The sequence below is a fragment of the Heloderma suspectum genome, chromosome 2 (assembly GCF_057233095.1).
Source record: "Heloderma suspectum isolate Gila_16-S chromosome 2, 16-S_ref, whole genome shotgun sequence".
NCBI lineage: Eukaryota > Metazoa > Chordata > Lepidosauria > Squamata > Helodermatidae > Heloderma > Heloderma suspectum.
The window spans coordinates 398219358-398237796 of NC_139459.1; the positions used below are offsets into that span (position 1 = coordinate 398219358).

Below are 18439 nucleotides of genomic sequence, written 5' to 3' on the forward strand. Positions count from 1 at the left end.
GCCAATATCTATCTTATACCTTTGTTTTTATGTATTGATTTGATTTGTACCCCACTTAAACCAAGAAAACGGTGCTCAAGATGCCAAACAGTCATAAGAATGAAAGACGATGATGATGATTTTAGAATAAAAACTTCATTAAAACAATACATCAAATTAAAGGGCCACAGGAGTGCCACTTTAGTCAAGGTGAGTCACATTTAAAAATGTTTCTATTGTAAGCCTCAAAATTCTACTGCTAATAAAACGACACTTGTTTAGCTAATAATTTGACCCTTGGCAACCATGAACTACCTGATGCGTTCTACAACTGTGGAAAATGTCCCACCAATCTGATGAAAATTGCAACAGGATGAACAAGGTAAAAAGTACTGAAAATGGACATATTTGGGCGTTTTTACTGCAAGCTGAAGCTCAGCAATATATATACACACACACACACACACACTCCTCATGAAAAATTCTGATGTATTTTATTCAGGTTTGTCAAGGAGATGTGCCTTTCATTGGCTTGGTGAAGTTCTCAACAGCAGTACAAATGTCATTAAGGTTTGTCTGCCTCATGGAAGGAAGCCTATAGCAGTAACTGCTGGCAAAGTTATGTCACTTTAATTCTGAAGCTAGAATGCTTCCAGTAATCTAATGTTTTCAGAGGAACTCCATTACAGAGTGCTTCTATATGCAATGCCTATTCCCTTGGTTATGGAATGTGACCCCACATAGTGAGACTACACGTTACACAAAGGACCCAAGCATGGCGGGGGGGGGGAGAACCTTTAACCCATCTCCCCCAGTTAGGGTTCTAATCTGAATCAGGTCCCCTATGCCTCTAATTTCTATTGCTGAAAAGACATCCAGTTGTAAGGTAAATTGTACGCACAAGGCAAAGGCTTAAACTCCCCTACCCACCACTAGCTGATCCATATGAGGTCCCATGAGCTTACATCTGAGTAAAACAAAACAAACAAACAAAACAAACAAAAACATAGCTATATATTTAAAGTAATATACAGTTTGTTGTTGTTGTTGTTGTTGTTCAGTGGTTCAGTCGTGTCTGACTCTTCGTGACCCCATGGACCATAGCATGCCAGGCCTCCCTGTCCTGCGCTCTCTCCTGGAGCGTGCTCAAGTCCATATTCATTGCATCGGTGATGCTATCTAGCCATCTCATCCTCTGCCATCCCCTTCTCCTTTGCCTTCAGTTCAATCTTTCCCAGCATCAGGGTCTTTTCCAGGGAGTTTTCTCTTTGCAATATACAGTTTACCCTCAGAGAATTTGTGGATGGATGGGGATTACAAAGGGAAAATTGGAGGCTCAAATTTCAGGGTCCCTGGTATTGTCAAATATGTTTTTGTCTGTGAACTCCTTGCAAAAAAAGTTAAGATGTATCAGGGACGTGTGCACCTATAATAACGAAACTGTTTTAGTGAGATAGGATTGATTGATGGATACATCATGAAACCATATTTCATTCATCATATGAGGTTATGAGTATCAAGTTTGGCTTCTATTGTTGTTTTTATTGTTTTTATGTTTTTATCGCTTTAAATATTTCAACTGTTTTTATGTATTTTATTGCTGTGAGCTGCCTTGGGAGGGCTTCTGCCCTGAAGGGCGGCCAAGACATATTTTAAATAAATAAATAAATAATAAGGATTTGTTCGCCTTGGTTCTTTTATAGAGATATTAGGAAGGGTATGCATATGGGGGGGGGGAGGTTTTGGGATGCAGTGGAGCTTAAGGTCTGTGAGAGCTTATAACCATGGCATGCTGAAGGGGGCTTAAGGGATAGTACTTTTGGGGGGCAAATGCTATAGGGTTTAGGAGGCAAGTAGAGAATCACAGTGGCACAGATCCATTGTATCAGAAGCTCATTAGAAGCAATACATATGTTGTTAAGAGATGTTTTATTGCTCTTCGAATTGTGTGAGGCCTTGTATGTATGGAAGTGACCAGCCAAAGGTTATAAAAAGGAATGCAGATGCTGCAGATTCAACTTTCTCCATGTCCAGAATCACTGATATTGTAGTTCTAGCTTTCTCTGTGTCTAGACAGGACCAAAGTTTAAAAAGATCCAGTGACCACAGAAAAAGAGAACTCGGGCAGTTTTGGCAATGAACACCTTATGTCAAGGAGGGAGGTAATTTTGGGGGCAAAAGGTTGGACTTTCTGGGAACAGGATGACCTAAAAGCTTACGTGGATGAATAGATTTGAAAATCTTAGAATATGTATTAAGAAGGAGGTCACCAATTTTGAAAATGTTTTTAAGCTTAAGCATTCTGTTGATCTTGATAGGCTGCAGTGCTGGGCAGAAAACAACAGAATGAAATTTAATAGGGAAAAATGCCAAGTTCTGCACCTAGGAAAAAGAAACCAAATGCACAGGTACAAGATGGGGGATACTTGGCTCAACAATACTGCAAGTACGAAGGATCTTGGAATTGTTGTAGATCTAGGGATGGCGGAGAATTTCTCCCCGAAACTTCGGGGGGCCGAGCGTCAAAGTGTTCGGCCCCCCGAACAAGTTTCGGGGAGAAATCCTCCGCACCCCCCTGCCCCCCGCACCCCCCCCGGGACGGGACTTACCTTCGCCAAATGTCCCTCCCGGCGGCGGGTCCGGCCAGCGGTTCGGCGAGTGTTCGAGCAGGGAGGGAGCGGCAGCCGGTCTTTTGAGCGGCTGCCACCCCCGCCATTCCAATAAAAGAAAAAAAAAACACCCCCGTGATAGGCTATGTGACGATTAACGTAGCCTATCACGGCTAGATTTGCAAAGTCAGCCGTGATAGGCTAGGTTAATCGTCACGTAGCCTATCACGGGTGACTTAAAAAAAAAAAAGCGCGTACGGATAATGGCGGCCCCCATAGGGAGCCGCCATTCCTGTTCCTTATTTGGTCGCTGTAGTCTACGTAAAGATTTATGTAGACTACGGCGAAAATAAGGGCAACGCTATTTGCGTTGCCCTTATTTTCACCATAGTCTACGTAAACATTTATGTAGACTACAGCGACTAAATAAGGAACAGGAATGGCGGCTCCCTATGGGGGCCGCCATTATCCGTACGCGCTTTTTTTTTTTAAAGTCACCACCTCCCTGGGTAATTGGTGGCATTGTTGTATTACTCTAACAGTCAGGATGTTTTTCCTGATGTTCAGCCGGAATCTGGTGTCCTGTAACTTGAGCCCATTATTCTGTGTCCTGCACTCTGGGATGATCGAGAAGAGATCCTGGCCTTCCTCTCTGTGACAACCTTTCAAGTACTTGAAGAAAGCTATCCTATGTCCCCTCAGTCTTCTCTCAAGGCTAAACATGCCCAGTTCCTTCTGTCTCTCCTCATAGGGCTTTGTTTCCAGTCCCCTGATCATCTTCTCTCCTCCACACACCCAGCTCTGCCCACAAAGACACACATCTCCCCCATGCACACAGCTCCCCCCCCCCACACACAGCTGCCTATTCCCTACGTTCACTGTCCATCTCTTGAGGTAATTTTCTTCTGAAACTCTTAAGGAAACTCATTTCTGTATTTTTGATCTCAGAAATTAAGAAGTTAATTTTTTAGAGGTCTAAAAAAACTCACTCACATAATACGTTGCAGTGAACTTTTGCACTGTTCCCCCAGGGTTTCCTTTTCCTCTGGAACCCCTTACCTTCCTGAGTGGAGATGGTCCCTTCTGCACATGGAGCACAGTCATAGCAGCAAAGCGGCTTTCCTTCCTGAATCACCTTGACGTATCCAGGGAGGCAGCTTTTGGTACACCTCGAATCAGGCAAGATCTATTGGTAAAGACAAGGAATATCGAGGAAAAAGTGTTAGTCGTGCATTTGGAAGTTCTGGGACTGAGTCATAGATGATGACCAGACACAACCAGTCCTCTACTTCCAGATCTGGTTCACCACAAAAGGACGTGAGCACATCATGCTCAGTAGTGTTCAAGGGACAGTGCTTTGGGGAGGTTTTGTTTTGCTTTGTTTTTTGCTCCATAATAGCAAGGCTATTGGTGAATGCCTACTACCAGAGGTGAACAGAAGGCATATCTAGAGCTACTGGGAGATGTCTGGTTGATCTTCAGTAGATGGCCAATTATTTCCCTCTCTCATATTGTTTCACAACAAAACAACAAAATCAAACAAACACCCAACTGGTGTCCTAAATTATTAGGATACCTGAGATAACTCCGTCTTCTTTATCAATCTACCCAGTCACTGAGGCCATCGAGGGGCATGTTCCTGGTGGTTCCACATGGACCTATGGCCCAACTGGAATCCACCCAGAGAACAGCCTTCAGTGGTGGCCTCTTTTCAGTGGAACTCCCTGCCTCTGGAGGTCAGGCAGGCATTGACACTGTGTTGTTTCCAGGGCCTCCTGAAAACTCAGACCAGCCATGATTTGATTGTTACTCTGTTTTTAAAAATAATTGTTGTAAATTTATTTCATTTATCTTTTTATCTTCTATTGTTCACTGCTTCAGGATCTGTTTGGATGTGGGGTGGTATATAAATGCTGTAAATAAAAATAAATAAACAAATAAAAAAAATATTCTGCTGAAATGAAGAAAGGAGGCTAACCAGGAGTGGGTTTTTGTGGGGAAGGACTTTTAACTCCACTCAGTTTTGATACTGAAAATGAATTCTTGGGCTTGGAATTCTTCAATCCTTACTTTTTTTTTTTGTTTTTTTTCCCTCCCTCATCTAGCTCTGGTTGACTGAGCTCAGCATTCTAGGGAGCAACAAAGTAGATCCCACAAACCTGAAGTCTGTTCACCCCTACCTTATACTACAGATAGGAAAGAAAAAAAATGTTTGACCATTGCAAGAATAGACATGCAACTTGGAAGTACGCATATTTTCTTAGGATTCACAAAAAATTATGATGTTGCATTAAAGGTATAAAGCAAAGATTTATTTCTTTTACTGTCTGCGTTTTATATTTTTATCCTGTCTTTCTGACACACACACACACACACACACACACAGTCTCCAACATGAATATGTGCAAATGGAGTGTAGGCTGGTGGCTCCTATTTCACTGGGGCAGTACACCCGCTCTGGGTTTCAGTCAGAACCAGTCAAAACTCTAAAGGAGCTATCCAAGATGCTGAATCCATTTTGGGAATAGGGTTAAGCCCCTTGGAGAGCTCCTTTAGAGTTCTGACTGGTTCTGACTGAAACCCAGAGCAGATTCTTAGTCCCACTGACATTGGAGCCACCAGCATACACTGGATGCTTCTATCACAAACAGCTGAAAAAAATGCACAATAGCTGAAATTAAAAATAAATAAATAAATAAATAAATAAAGCAAGATTAAAGAAATAAAAGCTGCCCTCATAGGCGATTGCAACAGCAGAGGATAAAGGACAAATCATAGCCAGCTGACAAACAATGGATAACTCCTTCCAAACTTCCTCAGGCTCAAAGGGGAGCCTCAAAGGGGAGGTAATATTACAAGGAGTATGGAACAACAGAAAATGTCTTTCATTCTTCAATGACATGGCCATCAGTACTCATTAAATCACTGAAAACAAGGAGTAGGACTCCATGGTCAGTTCTTGCAATGGAGGGATGTAAACAGTGGGGTCCCCCAAGGATCTGTATTGGGACCACCAGTGCTTTCTCACTTGTTCATTAATGATCTGGAGTTTGGAGTGGCATTGTGAAGAGCACAAGCCAGGTGAATGGGCATCCAAATGTAGGGATGTCAGAGAATTCTGCCATGGATCTCAGTGAGGCTGAATGCCAGTGCATTCGTCTCCCTGAAATCTGTGGCGGAATGAAGCCCCCCACCCTGTCAAAGGCGCACGAAACAGGACACTTACCTGGTGCCATTCGCGCTGCTCTGCGAATGGCGGCCGCGTTCATGGCTGCCATTCCCTTCATCACTATAGCTGTGATAGGCTACATAAATACTTATGCAGCCTATCATGGCTAACACAGGGACGCCATTTGCATCCCTGTGGAAGCCGTTATAGGCTGCGTAAGGATTTACGTAACCTATCATGGCAAAAAAAAAGGGAACGCAAATGGCAGCCACTGTAGCCACTGCCATTTGTGTTTGCTGGTTGTTGTTGTTTTTGCCGTCATAGGCTACGTAAATATTTACGTAGCCTATCATGGCAAAATACAGGGACGCAAATGGCGGAGGCTACGGCAGCTGCCATTTGTGTCACTGCAGGCTGCCCAGCGGTTGGATGTCAGGCTGCGGGCGGCCCTGGCCGGCGGCTCCGCAGAATCTCCGTGGAGTGGAGCTGGTCGGAGAGAATTTTGGGGGGAGGGACAGAGCGCCTCCCCCCCACTGCAAATGTCACCCTTCGAAAAGGTAAGTAACTTTCGTACATCCCTATCCAAATAAGAAATGTGCATCAATGTAAGCAACTGTAAAGTGATGAAGGTTGGGGGGGATCCCAACTTCACATATATGCTGATGGGATCTGAGCTAGTGGTGACTGACCAAGAAAGAGATCTTGGGGTAGTGATGGGCAGCTCAGTGCAAAAGTCAATCCAGTGATGGAAATCCAGTGATATAGCCATTGCTACTCATTAAATTAAATGGCAATCCAAATGTAATCAATGTCAATGTAATCCAAATGCAAATGTCAATGCAATCCAATGCCAATCCAATGTCAGTGCAATGCAAATGGCAGTCTAGTGATATAGCCATCAGTACTAATTTAATCACTGAAAACAAGGAGTAGGACTCCATGGTTAGTTCTGGCAATGTAAAGTGATGCAGGTTGGGGTAAAATAATAATAATAATCCCAACATCACATATATCCTGATGCGATCTGAGCTAGTGATGACTGACCAAGAAAGAAGTCTTGGGGTAGTGGTGGGCAGCTGGATGCAAATGTCAATCCACTGTGCGGCTGCTGTGAAAAAGAGAAATCCCATGTTGGCCAAAACGAGAAGAGGAATTGACAATAAAAGTGCCAGTATCATAATAGCAGGGATGTCAGAGAATTCCGCCACAGATCTCGGTGAGGCCGAATGCCAGTGCATTCGCCTCCCCGAAATCCGTAGCAGAATGAAGCCCCCCCCCAATCCACGAAAGGCACGCGAAACAGAGCACTTACCTGGTGCCGTCTGCGCTGACTTGCAAATGGCGGCTGCCCTGCAGCCGCCATTCACTTCTTCATCATAGCCATGATAGGCTACGTAAATACTTACGTAGCCTATCATGGCTAACGCAGGGACGCCTTTTGCGACCCTGCGGAGGCCGTGATAGGCTATGTAAGTATTTACGTAGCCTGTCACGGCAAGCCAAAAAACCCCACAACAGCGTATGCAAATGGTGGCGGCTACGGCGGCCGCCATTTGCGTTCCCTATTTTTAGCCGTTTTAGCCTACGTAAATATTTATGTAGGCTATTACGGTGAAAACAAGGGGAACGCAAATAGCGTAGAGGGTGGTATTTGCGTTCTGTTTTTTTCGCCGTAATAGTCTATGTAAATATTTATGTAGAACGGGGGGGGGGAGGGAAAAGGAACGCAAATGGCGCCCACTATGCTATTTGCATTCCCCTTGTTTTTTACCGTAATAGCCTACGTAAATATTTACGTAGGCTAAAATGGCTAAAAATAGGGACTGCAAATGGCGGCCACCATAGCCACTGCGATTTGCGTATGCTTTTTTTTTGGCTTGCCATGATAGGCTACGTAAATACTTACGTAGCCTATCAAGGCAGCTTCGCAGGACGCAAATGGCGGCCGCTACAGTGGCCGCCATTTGCGTCTGCAGCAGCCTGTCCGCGGCCAGAACTCCGGCTGCAGACAGCCCTGGCCGGCAGCTCCACAGAGCCGCTGCTGAGCAGAACCGGCCCAGGGAGGATTTGGGGGGAGGGATGGAGCGCCTCCCCCCACCGCAAATCCAAGCTCCGCAAAGGTAAGTGACTTTCGTACATCCCTACATAATAGGGCCACACTTGGAAGACTGTATACAGTTCTGGTCACTGCATTTTGAAATGGAAAACAAACACTAGTAGAAGCCAATGGGCAGGTGCTTGCATAGCCCCACCTGTTCTTTGGAGAGCTGCTGTACTGGCCTAGGTGGGTTACTTGATGGACTCAGCATAAGCCAGTTTCCCCCAATCTAGCACATTCGGGATGCGTTGGACTACAATGGTCATGCTGTCTGGGGAAGATGGGAGCTGTAGTCCAAGACATCTGGAGTGGGGCATGCTGCGGAAGGCTGGCATGAGGCTACCCAACTATTTATTAAATTGCTTAACAATGTTGTTAGGTATATGTTGTCTCTGTGTGTGGTGTCTGTTTATATATTTTAATGTAAATGGTCTTGCACTTTGCATAATGTATTTTTAATGGTTTTTAATCATTGTGAACCACCGGGAGAGCTTTGGCTATGGGGCAGTATAGAAATATAACAAATGAAATGAAAATGAAATTAGTAGTCCAAAGTTTTTAGAGCGTATACAATGGAACATATGGCATTTCTCACCTGGCTAAGCTGCAGAGCAGCGTCTTCGTCAATGTGGAATGTTTGGTCTGCAGCAGATGCCTGTCTCGCAAAACTCCCAATTTTCACTGTAGCAACTGTGGTATTGGGTGGAGTCACCAAGTTCAACAAAATATCAAAGTTGGCTATCAGTTCCCCATCTCTGCCTAGATACCCTCCGTGCATGGAAGTATTGGAAAACCCAAAGTTTCTCAGAAAAGGATGAAGCTGGAATAACAGAGAAAAGCAGAATCTATGCTGGTTATCTCAGCACTGTCCAGTTTGAGATCTCATGTCCCATGATTCATGACAGTATCATCATAGAATCATAGGGTTGGAAGGGGCCTATAAAACCATCGAGCCCAACCCACTGCTCCATGCAGGAAGCCTGATTCCCAGACGGTCTCCCATCCAAGTACTAACCAAGACTGACCCTGCTTAGCTTCCGAGATCAGACAAGACCTAACTGGTGGGAGATTGGCTGGGGAATGTGGGGAATGTTTGTCTTTTTTCTGTCTAAACAGGCATAGGATTTCACCTTAAATTCTCTGTGTCAACAAAGAGTCAGTGTTTAAGAATCCTTCCTTAAAATATGTACGCTCTTGCCTGATTTGCACATTTGCTCCATTGCTTATGGAATAGATGAAGTGGTGCCCATGGGAAATTTGATTTAAATGAATTATTTGAATCAGCTCCCCCCTTTTCCCCCCTCCCCCTTGCTAATTTAAATCACCATTTATATTTAGTGCATTTATGTTCTGTGTGTATATCCTCTGTGTGCTTTAATGTAAATGGCTTTTAAACATTGCATGTTGCATTTTAATGTTTTAACTTCTGTAAACCGCCCAGGGAGCTTTGGCTATGGGGAAGTACAGAAATGTAATAAATAATAACGGTAATAATATATTGATAGTGTGAACCTGTCCACCACCCAGTTGGCTGCACAGGGCTTAGGGGAGACAGGCAGAGAGCTGGACCTCCTGTCTTGGTCCCTCCTTGGCCTCCTCATGCAAGTCGGGGGCCCTCCTGCCAAAGCTCTCTGGGCAGATTACAGAAGATTAAAGATAACACTGTAGCAGCCCACCAGGACTCACCGGACCAAGTCATCCTTCTTTTGCTGAAAGCACCCAGGCAGAGAGGAAGCAGGCAGCTGAGTTAAAAGGGAGCACTGCCTGTGGCTGGTTCAAGCTGATATGGGTAGCACAGCACAGCTGGGGGGGGCAAGCCTCAGCAGCAACAGCTGGGCTGCATCAAGATGCTGCTAGAAAGCTCAGGGAAGGAGCTGGAAAGGGAGGGTGGTGGGCAGAGCAAAAGAAGGGAAGACAGGCTGGTGAGAGTCGCTTGCAAGAGAGCAGGTAGACACTTTCTGCCAAGGCAGCTGCTGGACGAGGACCTCACCTGCAGCCATCCCCCAAGGCCCTTTAAATGGAAGTGTCTCCTAACGGGATATGGAGTTCACCAGCTGGACTGAGCAGAAGCCCTACTTAGGTCTCCATTGTATCGATCCCCCGTCTGAACTCCACACCGAGCTTCCCAAGGTGCTGCCTGGAATTTGGAAAGGAACGTTGCCTTACTGGATATTGAACTTTGTCTTGCCTGACTGGGCTTTGCTGGAACAGAAGTCTTTGCCTTGAATCCCCTGCTTGGGCTGGAATCGCATCTGGACAAGGCCAACCACCGGGGATTGCCTTCCCTATGCAACATCCCTATGCCTTCCTGACATAGGGATGTTGGAAGTGTCCATACAGGGGGTGGAGTCTGATGGACTCCCCCCTGCTCGGGCCCCTGGACTTAGCTTGCCGAGTCCCCACCCCCACGTGCTGAGCTGCTGGGACTTATAGTCCCACCCATGAGCACCTGCAGCCAAGTTGCAAGTGGCGACTTCCTGTTCTTCATCTTGTGTGCAATGGCAGGCACTTTCCAGACAGCCATTGTGTGCAAGATTTAATTAAAGAGTGCTGGGGGCTGGCCATGCCAAAGACTCAGGAATAAGCTGTTGTTCGCATAAAGCACAAGAGCTTGGAGTCCTTGGTGCGGAGAGGAGAGGCAGCTCGCACAGCTCAGTGGGTGGGATGAGCAGGGAGGCCCGCCAAGCAGGTCCAGGCCATGCAAGCTGGTGTGTGTGGGGGGTCGTCCATCCCTCTCCTGACATCCAAACGTTTTCTTCATATAAGCAGTCCCAGAAAACACAGAGAGCTAGGCACAGATAGCGGGCCACCTTAGAAGAGCCAAGGAATTTCCACAGCAGGAGGCAGGAAGGGCTGGATTGACACCATAACCCCCGTCTGCTATTAGCAAAAGGTCTTGAGCCTCCAGGGGGTGGAACAAGAAGCCTCAGGAATTCGAGTTGCATTAGGAATCTCCAAAAATTCACCGGATCTCTATGCTTGAAATTTTCTCAGAGCCAACAGCTGTGGAAGCAGCTAAGATCTGGGCACAGATAGCATGGCAACATAGAAGAGTCAAGGAATCACCCAGTAGCCCAGTCAGGAGGCAGGAAGTGGTGGATGGACCCCATGAGGCCTCCTGTGCCTGAAGAAGCACCTGTTGAAATGCCATGGAGCTTAGCAGATGGCCCACAGCAAACACAAAGGAGGCAACACCAATGATGAGAAGAGTCCCTCCTTGTCTAATGGGGTGGGTCTCAGATGGTCTGTGGTGCCTCTGGAGGAGGACCAAGAGGGGGACCTGGATCAGGCACATCAGGAACTGGAGATGCATGAAAAATCTCCAAAATCCCACAGAGCACTATGCTTGAATTCTTCTCAAAATCCAAGTCCCAAAATAATGATTTGATAATTGAGCAATTCTTTGTTTTTCCATAGAGGTCTCTGTGATGGGACGGAGAATACCTGCCATGGCTGAAGGCTTGGAAGTTCCAACCTAGGTCTTCCTACTGTTGTCATCTGTTTGGAGCTGGATGAATACGCTGCATTCAAGGCACGTGCCATTGCCTGGACGCTACTGTAAACATTGTAGTTGTCTCGAGACACCATTTGTTCAAGCATATCCAGGGGAAAATTCTCTTTCTGTTCACACCTGTTCCGGCCTTTCACAGACAATGCATGCTTTGAATATAAACAATGAAACGCTTTATTCCAATAAGGTATGAATGCACTGTCAATGAACTTATTATGTTTTGGCTGATTTTTTGTCTGGATCAAGAAGGAAAAGAACCAATGTCTGTGCTGGAAAACCAATGTCTTGTGAGACAATGCCGAGGTGATGTCCCACAAAGCTGTTGTGATCCAGACTTTCCCTTCAGTGGGTTCTACCCATGTTTCAAGTACTAGTTTTAGAAGCAATATTCCATTATAGAAAGAGCGAGACTCTCCATAGTAAACCAATACCTTGACCTGTATCCATGTGAGAATAAAATCACTGTTAACACCCAATCCAGACACAGCCAGTTCTGGGATGCCTTGTGAGATGGCAATGCAGATACCATGCCGGGTGAGCAAAGGTGCCAGCGTCTGCATGAACTTTTTTCCATTGTCATTGTCTGGAGCAAAGAGCCCAATCCAATTCCATCTGAAATGCAGGAGCAGTTTGACAATCCCCAGGTACTGGGATTTGGCTCTTGGGACCACTTGGTAGAAAAAAGGGAACTGGGTTTTATCCTTAGGGTCACCAGAGACAAAACTATAACTAACCTAGTAAGGAAGAGAAGAAGTTAATCTTTTGATTTGTTTTCAGGGCAAAGCTCAGAAATTAGTGAACTTAAAGTTATTAGCACTAGCACAGTGCCTTTCAATAGGGGTGAGGAATGGCCCATATATTGCCAGAGTGGAAGACAAGTTAGACAGGATCGATCCTCACTATCATCCCAAGTGCAGCATAGTTTTCCCCAAAGGTGATGCCATTCATTTACATGGGAGAAAGGGAAGGGGTATCCTTGAAGACCAGAGTGGGTGGGGGTATAGCTGCATGTCTCTTTCTCAACTGCGACAAACAAAGGAGAAAACTCAGCACCTTTCTGTCACATGAGGCTGCACATTTATGTATTTATGTATGTATGTATTTACTTCAGAGAATTTCTATACCACTGTTCATTTCAAAAATCCAAAAGTGGTTTACAAGATACAATCATGATGAAATACAATGAAACCCATCCTTAAAACAATGAATTATGATTTCCGTGATGGGCCCTCCACCAGGAAGAGTGGAGACTCAACTATGCAAAACTGTGGAAGATCTACAAATGAGGCAACTTCTCTTCTTATGCCTGGAAGTCATTTATCCTAATGAGGAGGAAAGGATTCACTTCAGGGCTGGTTTCTTCCGTGCTTGATTAATTTTACTTTTGACCTGCCTTGAGGCTTTTGACATATATCTTCCTGTTGAGATCAGGTGGTGTCCTCATGTGGAGTGCTCCTGACATGACATAGAATAGAACACAACTCTTTGCCCAGGAGTTTCCCTGAGTGTCAGCATTGTCAGCTCTCCTTCATTATTAAAATGACATGGGGGTGCCCCTTTAGCTAAAAATGGCCTAAAGCCAGCGGAGGCTGGTGGCTCTGATTTCTGTGATGTTGTCATTCCACTCTGGGTTTCAGTTCGAAACCAGCCAGCACTCTAAAGGAGCTATTCCAAGGCACTGAATCCATTAGGGGATAGGGTCCAGCACCTTAGATAGCTCCTTTAGAGTTCTGACAAAGCCCAAAATGGAATCACAGCCTCACCGAAATCAGAGCCACCACACCCACCACTGCCTTAAAGGTATTGGACGCTGTGGTTCTGTCACTCTTCTGATGCTTCCCATTTTGCCTAGTCTGGCCACCTAGATCCTCACCCTGGCACAGGTAAATGACCTGCGAAAGCCGCCTTTGTAAATGGACATGTTTGGCCTTCACTCGGAGCGACTCAGGCGTTTCAGTGCTGCCAAACCTTCAGCTACAAGGATGGATCCAATGGACCCAGGAAGAGGTATTTTGAATTCCTCTCCTGTTTTTAGGAGGTTTTTGTACAAGTTGAAGCCTCCTACCATGGACTCCCTGTATTGAATTCACTACCACAGGATGTAGTGATGGCCACCAATTTGGAGGGCTTTAAAGGGGGGTTGGACAAATTCCTGGAGGAAAAGGCTACCAATGGCGACTAGTCTTGATGGCTATGTGCTACCTCCAGTACCAGAGACAGTAAGCCTCTGTGCACCAGTTGCTGGGGAACATGGGCAGGAGGGTGCTGTTGCACTCATGCTCTGCTTGTGGGTTCCTGGTCGACAGCTGGTTGGCCACTGTCTGAAGAGAATGCTGGACTAGATGGACCCTTGGTCTGATCCAGTATGGCTCTTCTTATGTGCTTAGTATGCACGCATGTGCTACTTTGGTCAATTTTTAGAACTATATTTGGTCAGAACCCCAGTCAGCTTATGCAATTATCCTGGTGTTCCAGTGACAAGAATTGTGACCAGAACCCCTTATTTGAATCTCTCTTTCTCTCTCAAGCTCTCCAGGAGAAGTTGTCTTGATGCAAGGTGTAAGGCTGATGGACGGTGTTACTCCATACGAAGGAGCAAGCAAGGGCAGGGCAAGCACACAGAGTGTTTTGCGCTCTAGATAACCTTCTTCTGCCATCCCCTTTTATTACCGTGATGGTGCATCATTCAGGACTGGAATGAGCGCAATGCCTCTTGTCAGCAAACCTCCTAAATTCCCTTTCTCCCCTCCACACTTTTACAAGCTCACTCCAAGCCTTTCTTCTTCTTTCCCAAGGGCGTTAGAAGCTCAGATTTGCTTCATCCCCATCTCCTTGACCTCTCCCACTCACCCACCCACTTCAGTACGGACTATGAGCATATCTCCACAGCCTAGTTTAAGTCCCCGAAGCCTCACATTCAGCCTCCTGGAAAATGAAGCCAATTTCCACATAGTGCAGTTCTCTCTGCAGGCTCTAATTGATTTGTGTGCATCTATTTGAATTAGAATCGCTCTATCCAGTTCATTTCCCTGATTAATGAGTCCACATTTTAAATTCTTGCTTGCCTTTAATCAACCCCCCATCGTTTGAAGAAGCGCGTGCGCGTGAGTGTCTGTCTGTCTGTGTGTATTATGGGTTCCATCTTTCCAAAAGCACACTATTGCCAAATATATTTGCTAGTTTGTTTGTTTGTTTGTTCATTTGTTTATTTATTACATTTATATCCCACCCTTCTTCCATCATGGAACTCAAGGTGGCTACATGTGGTTCCCCAGTGGTCTCCCCTCCAAGCACCGGCCAGAACCAACCCTGCTTAGCTTCAGCAGGGAGGCTGCCTCCTGTGCCTTCAGACTCTGCCCTGGGACATATATTTCTTGAGGCAGATATTGAGGTGCCCATACATTCTAAGGAATTGCCGTCTTAGTTTGCTGGACTAAAAACAACAAAAGGTCTTCTGACTCCTTGAAGACTAACACATTCATTATCGCATACGATTCCATGGACTAGAGGGCTGCTCCATGCCAATTTATGTCATAATGAACTTTATAATGTTTAAGGTGCCACAAGATTCCTAGCTGATAAAATATCCTAGTATCAAAAAACCTTCAGATTAAGTTAAGGCTGTTCTAAATTTGCTCATATACCAGAAAGCATGGATTTAAGTTAAAGGTTCCACATCATGTAAACAATTATATCCACCAAAAAAAAAAAAAAATCAGAATAAACAATATTTTAAAGTGTGGTCAACTTTCCCCCAAAGAATATGCATGAGGTACAGCCTGAGTTATATGCATAGGATCACACCTTCCAGATGGCAGAGATAAAGGACCTTTGGAGAGAATCAAATGAACTATACTAATTTAGCAGAACCAGTTTGCATAGTCATGCCACGCAAAACCTATACAATCCCCAGGCATCCTACATGGGCACTGTTCTCTATTTTCTCAATATACAATGCAAGGGTCTTCCTCTAGGGATGTTCGAGAATTCCGCCATGGACTCCAATGAGGCTAGATTCTTTAGAACCCGCAAATGGCTGCCCTGGTCTGAGGCCACCATTTGCCTCCCTACTTTAGCTGTGATAGGCTACGTAAGTATTTACTTAGCCTATCACAGCATAGAGCAGGGACACAAATGGCGTCTGCTATGCCGGACACCATTTGCGGCCGCAGCCTGGCAGCGAACGGAAGTCCGGATGCAGGTGGGCCAGGCCGGCGGCTCCACGGACTTGCTGCAGAGTGGAGCTGGCTGGGGAGGATTCCAGGGGGAGGGACAGATCACCTCCCCCCCACTGTGGATCCCCCGACTGGAATGGCGTAAGTAATCCGCCCATCCCTATCTTCCTCTGATTTCTGCCACACATCACCATACATTATCTGGGGGGGGGGAATATAACATGGTATATATATAAACTGATACAATGAGCTCCTCAATGAGGTCTGTGTGGCACCAACATTGTTATCTTTTTGGATCCTTGTCTCTATCTCTTTTCCCAGGCATTTGGCAGCACGTGATGAGTTTTAATCAGTCCTGGATGTGTCTTTAGTTAGGACTGAGTGTTCAAAGTCGTTTGTAGTTATATGTTGTTTGTTTATATTGTCTGTGTGCTTTATGTAAATGGATTTAAAATGTCTTATATTGTATTTAAAAATTTTAACTTCTGTAAACCACCCAGAAAACTTCAGCTATATGGGGTGGTATAGAAATGTAATTAATGAGGAAGACGAAAGAAGGAAGAAGAAGTCTCATTATTATTTTTATGGAAAGACACTCAAAGGTCATACAAAGCTGGAGACAGACAATAACTCCCCCACACACACATAGCTGAATAACTTTTAAAAGTAAAATGCAATTAGAGGGCACCCCCATTCCTACCTGTGGGATTTTGTAGGTGCCCGACATGGTCGAAATATAGGAGGAGATTTCAGAGTCAGCCCCTTCTACAACAACCAATGGGTCATTCTGTCTTCCACAGCTGTAGTTCGGAATGCTCTTCTGCCCAGGAGACAGCAGATCTAGCATGGTGTCATACGTGATCCTTGCATTGTAATAGTTGTCATAGACATTGTAGCCCAGTGAGATGTTGGGTAAGAGGCTGGGATTCTGGTTGATCTCATGAATGGCAAACAGGAAGGCCACATTGTGCAAATAAAGTACATCTGGACTTCTGCAGTAAAATGTACGTGTCGCATTGTCATCCTCTATTTAATAATACATGACAAATTCCTTATTCCATAAATTCAGATAACCATTTTCCTCTTAAAAACAAAAGCAAAGCAAATCTGTATACTCCAGTGCAGCAGAAGTGCACAATCTCCAAATGACTCAATCAAATGAAAACAGTTGTTTAAAAGGTTTGCAAAACAGTGGAGGCATTGCTGCAGGGGGGGGGGGCCTTTCCTGGTGTTTGGTCCTTTAAAGGGGAGAAAATTATGTGAATGTACTGTGCTGAAATGGATCCCTCACCCTCTTCATCACTGAAATGAGTAACTCAATAAAGAAATTTTGTGACTCTGTCGATATCTACTTTTCATTTGAGCATTTATGGCCCGTCATCAGTAGAGCAAACCACAAGGAAGGAACCACAAGGGCATAATGCACCCTTTGGTTGGGCATGTTCCCTTCCCTCAATCATTTCACCAAGCTACAAAAGAGAGATCTGCCCTTTGTTATGGAAAGGAAACTCCCTGGTCAATGCTGGATCTCCCTGGATGGATTACCCAGGGATCTCAGGACAGATAAAAGGAAGTATCTCTTAACATATCATGTAGTTAAACTATGGAATTCTCTTCCAGAAGTTGTAGTGAGGGCCACCAAATTGGATGGGTTGAAAAGGGGATTGGACAAACTCATGGAGGAGAAGGACATCAATGGCTTCTAGTCCTCATGGCTATATCCAACCTCCAGTGTCAGAGGCAGGATGCCTATGTCCACCAGTTCCTGGGGAACATGAACAGGACAGTGCTATTTCACTCACAGCTTTCTTGTGAGCTTCCCACTGGAGCAGATGGTTGGCCACTGTGCTGGACTAGATAGCTCTTTGGTCTAATCCAGCATGGCTCTCCTTATGTTAAGTACCAAGACCGGAACAGAAGTTCTCTTTCCTAATGCAGGTTTTCTTACCCAAAGTAGCATGATTTAGGATTTGTTTGTAACAGCACCTTTCATCTGCAGCCTTCAGGCTCACCTGGGTCAGCAGTAGGGATGTCAGAGAATTCCGCCATGGATCTCGGGGAGGCCGAATGCCAGCACATTCGGCCCCCCAAAATCGGTGGCGGAATGGTCTGCCGCCCCGCCCCCCCGGGACGAGACTTACCTGGGGCGGATCTTCCTGGCGGCGGCACTCCGGCGGCGGCTGCGGTGGTGGTTCGGCGGCGGCAGTGGCAGCCAGTCTTCCGACCAGCTGCCGCCACCACCATTTCCAGTAAAAAAACAAAAAAACAAAAACAAAAACATGATAGGCTACATAAAGATTTACGTAGCCTATCACAGCTAAGTTAAAAAAAAAATGTGATAGGCTACGTAAATGTTTACGTAGCCTATCACGGCTGACTTAAAAAACAACAACAACAACAGCGCGCGTACGCAAATGGCAGCAGCCACGGCCACCGCCATTTGCGTTCCTTATTTTGGCACATCTTAGTCTATGTCAAGATTTACGTAGACTAAGACGGCGAAAATAAGGGGAACACAAACAGCGTAGCGTCCGCTCTGTTAATAAGGGGAACGCAAATAGCGTAGCATCCGCTACGCTATTTGCATTCCCCTTATTTTCGCCATCTTAGTCTACATAAATCTTGACGTAGACTAAGACGTGCCAAAATAAGGAACGCAAATGGCGGTGGCCATGGGCGCCGCCATTTGCGTACGTGAGTTGTTGTTGTTTTTTAAGTCAGCCATGATAGGCTACATAAACATTTATGTAGCCTATCACGGCTGACTGCAGGGACGCAAACGGCAGCGGCTATGGCCGCCTCCATTTGCGTCCCTGCTAGCCAGCGACCAGATGTCTGGCTGCAGGTGGAGCCGGCCGGCAGCTTCACAGAATCCCTGCGGAGCACAGCCGGCCGGCC

The 18439-nt window shown here is 45.6% G+C and overlaps 1 protein-coding gene across 1 annotated transcript; it reads right to left on the bottom strand.

The window, feature by feature from the left end:
* Window positions 1–1315: 1315 nt before the first annotated feature.
* LOC146356597 (vomeronasal type-2 receptor 26-like) lies at window positions 1316–16982 on the bottom strand. Its single transcript, XM_084830212.1, has 6 exons — window positions 16894–16982; window positions 16242–16533; window positions 11798–12100; window positions 8451–8675; window positions 3724–3774; window positions 1316–1366 (listed from the first exon to the last, which is right to left on the bottom strand). Exons 1-6 carry the CDS (start codon window positions 16980–16982, stop codon window positions 1316–1318), a joined length of 1011 nt encoding a protein of 336 aa, XP_084686338.1.
* Window positions 16983–18439: the final 1457 nt, after the last annotated feature.